Consider the following 4,504-nt stretch of genomic DNA (forward strand, 5'->3'; position numbering starts at 1 on the left):
CCATCATCAGCAAGGTATATTGAACATTGTGAATAAATAGATACACAATTTTATAAATTTTAAACATTTTATAAAAAGTAATTAAAATACGGAATAAAAGGATGAAGTAAATTAGAAGACAACCAAATAAACAATAAAAAATTGGATTATGCAACAATTATAACAATATTATACAACTGTTCAGAAGAGGCTTAATTGTAACGAAGCTGTGTTATTCTTTAAAGTTAGGAGTTAATTTATAATAGATAAATTTTCTTCAGTTAAAAGTTCAATATTGGATGATCCAGATGAGATGACTTTGAAATTCGTAATCAAGATGGGGTAGTTGTTGTTTTCACTATGTGTGAAAATCGTGGAGGTTGGTGGTATTTTACCAGTTCCGCTTGAGACCCCCATATGTTCGCAAGTGTAATTGGCGTACGGTTTTGCCAGTGTACTTGGCATTATAGCTACCACATGTGTATTTATATACGATCCAGGAACGCATAAAGGTAGGTAATAGGTCTTTAGATCTGAATGGATTTTATATTTTTAAAGGTGATTCAAATATCATTTGTAGCTTAACTGTGGATAGAACGTTTTTAATTATTTAAAAAAAAATTGTGACTTCACTATGAAACTTTGCTTACCTAAAAAAGGAACGATCAGTCTTAATGGATATTTGTCAACAGCGTATGGTTTCCTTGGGGGTTCAAATTAGTGAGAAAAGAACTTGCGTGTTAGGGCTTGAATAAAATGCAAGGAATAGCCGTTGGTTATTAGAATGTTCTGTAAGGTGGTGATTTCGGTGTGAAGAGAGAGGTAGTTAGAACATATGTTATCTGTTCTATTGAGAAGACTGAGTATAACCATAAGGTTCCATTTAAAGCAATTCGGAATAAAACTGTCGAATCGAGTATGTAAGCCTGTATATGTTTTTACGATAAACATATGTTGTGAAATGGTTATCTAATCTGCTGATTTTGATATCAAGAAAAGGCAATTTACCATAACCTTGACGTTGATTTTAAAAGAACCCGCCAACGAAAGAACAATGTCACAACATGTTAAAAATGTGAAGAAAAATTGGTCATAAAGCAAATTTACTTATTATATTGGAATGAATATTGAATATTGGAAATACAATGAACTACATTACATATAGAAAGATCAGATTGGATTTTTGCTTCATTAAAGTTTTCTTTTGTATAGATTCGTAACACAAAAAGTGTATTAACCATAAATTAAAACAATCTCCATGTCATGAATTATAATAACGACCATGACATAGTTAACCTACAGTTGAAAGTTTTGATTAAACACCTACCAATACATAGTGGATAACTATAACTTAAGAAATATGCTTACGATGAAAGCCCCAATTTGATGACTTTGATCTAATCTCTTTTGGTGCTAAAGTTACTCGTGCACGTGATGACAGGAAGCCATTCGTTAACATCATGCTGAGCAAGCATTCTTTTCTAAATCCCTTATAACAAATATTGTTAGTGTCTTTAAGACGTAATCTCGTTTCCTTTAAAATACTCACATAAGCAGTCTAAATTACTGATGACATTTAAGCTATGCTGTCAAATCAAAGTTACACTTCTTTTTAAATTTTAATTGGCCTTGGTGTCGTCAACTGTTCTCTGTACAATGCGCTATAAAAAAATCAGTTTATGAAGGATGATAATTAATCTTAGTGAAGCTAAAAGTCTATAATTACACGTGATTAATTGATCAAATAGCGACATGAACTCTGAATTTTCAACCTCAAAATTAAACTGGCTTATTACAGTGCATTGAGCTTAGAACTGAAACAAAAAATTAAAAATGTTGAAAAAAAAGGGGGGGGGGAGAATATAAAAATATTGCAGTTATAATGATAAAATATGAATATCAATATAATTTTATCTGAAAACTATAACTAAACGTTTTACTTTAATTTGCGACTATATTTCCCAGTGATATAACTAGCACTTCTAAGATATGTTTAACGTACTTTAAAAATAGAGAGAGAGAAAACAACAACACGTAAACATTCAAAATAGTCTAAAGGCAGCACAAGAAAGGGACAACACGCAAGGTTAAAAATTCCTAGTTGTGTTTAAATACAATTCTCAGTTAACTGTATTGCGTATTATATGAAGGAAAATGTATATTAAATGAAAGTTATATTAATTAACAGCATTCAAACAGGCACATCGTTATTCAGAGGATTTCACACTAATTAGGGTGATATTTTTCTTGCTCTAAGGAAGCCTAATTACGGTAAGAATTAATGAAATGGTTTTGCTTGGAATGATTCTGTTGTCAATAAACCCCTAACTTGTGTGTGCTATCAAGTAAAAATCGAGCTTCCAAATAACACAGCGAAACTTTTTTCAACTCGTCTTGATAGCATATTGATGATTTTTAAAGGCTTTTACGTGTTTGGATTTTCTCAATAATGATACTAAATAATTAGATTTTTCGTTGGGGTGGTGCTTAGATGGGAGTTACGTATTGTTTTAATTTTTAGTATAATAAAAGACGGTGCATTCACGTAAACTTGGTATCTTGGATAATATGGATACAGCCTTCCTCAAATTAGCCTTCGAACCCTAAATATTATAAAACTATGGGTTAATATATACACACATACATCCAAGCTTAATAATCAATACTATTTCTGTTAGATATTGTCTACAACAATTTAGAACATGAATACGTCAACAGTGTTATTAATCACTAATTTAATGGTAACTCACACCTAGTTTTTGTACAAAATTCAGAATAGGTAATATATCTAAACGTAATACACAACTGTTTCAAAGATTTCTATTTGAAAGTAGCCCAAAAATGTACTAGTTCACTCTCTATAAACCACATCAGGAGACAATTATAATATTTTTTATGCCAGATTAATGAAATTTATGGCCTGTCTTAGAAAAAAAAAGTATTATTGAAAAAATAATACGAGTATGGGTTTATTATCATCGCTACAGAGAAAAAAAATCACATTTGATACATTTAATAACATTTATTATCATCGCTACACACAAAAAAAAATCACATTTAATACATTTAATAGCAGTGGATGATGGGGACACGTCCGGAGGGAGGACGATGTGGTCACAAACTGATCAGACATACACCAGAAAGCACTTTGTAACAACTGAACCCACGCAAATTCTGAAAAAAGCCTGACACGTAACATAAAATCACAATGACTAGACATCACCTCTACCTAGTGAGAAAACCCAACAAAAATTTATAAAATGCATAAATATTTGAACCACTTGACGAATTTTTAAAAGACTGTTTTGTTTGTTTGTGTTTAAGCACAAAGGTATATAATATGCCCACCAAGGGTAACCAAAATAGATTTTTAGTAATAAAAGCCCTCAAGCTTGCCACTGAGCAATTTCCATCACAATGAATGAAATATAGAAACAGCATAGTTTCATGTTTTCTTGAGAGGTCCACGCCAAAATGTTTTCAGGCATAGACATACATTCTTGTGACAAACACTTAGCTCTTTTAAAGGTCAGGAGAAAGATTATTTCAAAACATTTTATAGTTCTTCAATCTAAACAATAACAAAAAATAAAAAGTTTTCTAATGTATATTTCAGTGCTTGCCTTTTCCCCATATAGAGAACATTTTCCAGAAGGAAAATCTGTCTCCTGAAGCGACGTTATTCTTAGATTCTGCGGGGCTTTCATTCACAGGTGGAGTTACTTTATGTCTAGAGTGTCTCTGTTGTTCTTCGCAGAGCGAAGGGTTAGAGTGACCAGATTGTGGGTCATCTCGGGTTTCCCTTAACATGTCAAGCACATTCTGTTCAGATTTCGTGACTTTTGCGCGTGTTAAAGTGAAACTGGGATTCGTAGACTTCTCTGGTTGTTGGCTTGCACCAGCCGAGCCACTAGATGGATTGTCGGACTGAATAGCATTAGGATCTTCCACAAAAGCTTGAGCAAGATTCCTACTGATTTGTTTCCTAATCGTTTTCTTCATGGATAAGTGACGTTCAAGGTGTCGTATGTCTTTTTCCGTTAATGTCTTTGTTCCATAACAAGCGCAATTGCTATTTTTATTGGTGTTATTTTTCTTATGTTCGGAAGGAACACGATTTTCATCCATGGGAGATTTGTTCTTCTTGTTTTTGCTTCTATTGTTTACCAATTTACAGTCTTCTAGCTTGTTCCTTCCATTACCATCTTCTGTTGGCTCAATGGAGTCTTCCCCAAGGATTTCACTGGGAATCCCTCCAAAGTCTCTTTTCTTCCTTCTGCTTCCCGGAGAATAGTCATAGACACAAACTTCTTGCATACTGTTAGACACTGGGTCTTTGTGAAGGTTAGGGAAGATGTCCCTGACGTGAGGAATGTTTCGATCCATGGTCGTCACCACAAGAAGATAAACTGGTACTAATATCGAAAAAAAAGAAAGAAAGAAATTTAAAAGACGGAATTATCAACAGTCTATCAACATTATTATAAAAAAATCTACAAAGCTAACGAATTGGTTGTAATAAGGT

At 32.9% G+C, this 4,504-nt stretch overlaps 1 protein-coding gene across 1 annotated transcript; it reads right to left on the reverse strand.

Annotated features, from left to right (window-relative positions):
• Positions 1–3,197: 3,197 nt before the first annotated feature.
• Positions 3,198–4,133, reverse strand: LOC106458187. Its single transcript, XM_013917656.2, has one exon. It carries the CDS (start codon positions 4,105–4,107, stop codon positions 3,592–3,594), a length of 516 nt encoding a protein of 171 aa, XP_013773110.1. The 5' UTR covers positions 4,108–4,133; the 3' UTR covers positions 3,198–3,591.
• Positions 4,134–4,504: the final 371 nt, after the last annotated feature.

Source organism: Limulus polyphemus, unplaced genomic scaffold (genome assembly GCF_000517525.1).
Source record: "Limulus polyphemus unplaced genomic scaffold, Limulus_polyphemus-2.1.2 Scaffold426, whole genome shotgun sequence".
NCBI classification, from domain to species: domain Eukaryota; kingdom Metazoa; phylum Arthropoda; class Merostomata; order Xiphosura; family Limulidae; genus Limulus; species Limulus polyphemus.

Bases quoted from the DNA above. Each gene is read 5' to 3' on its own strand.
- LOC106458187 (XM_013917656.2), bottom strand. From the start codon at position 4,107: ATGGATGAAAATCGTGTTCCTTCCGAACATAAGAAAAATAACACCAAT.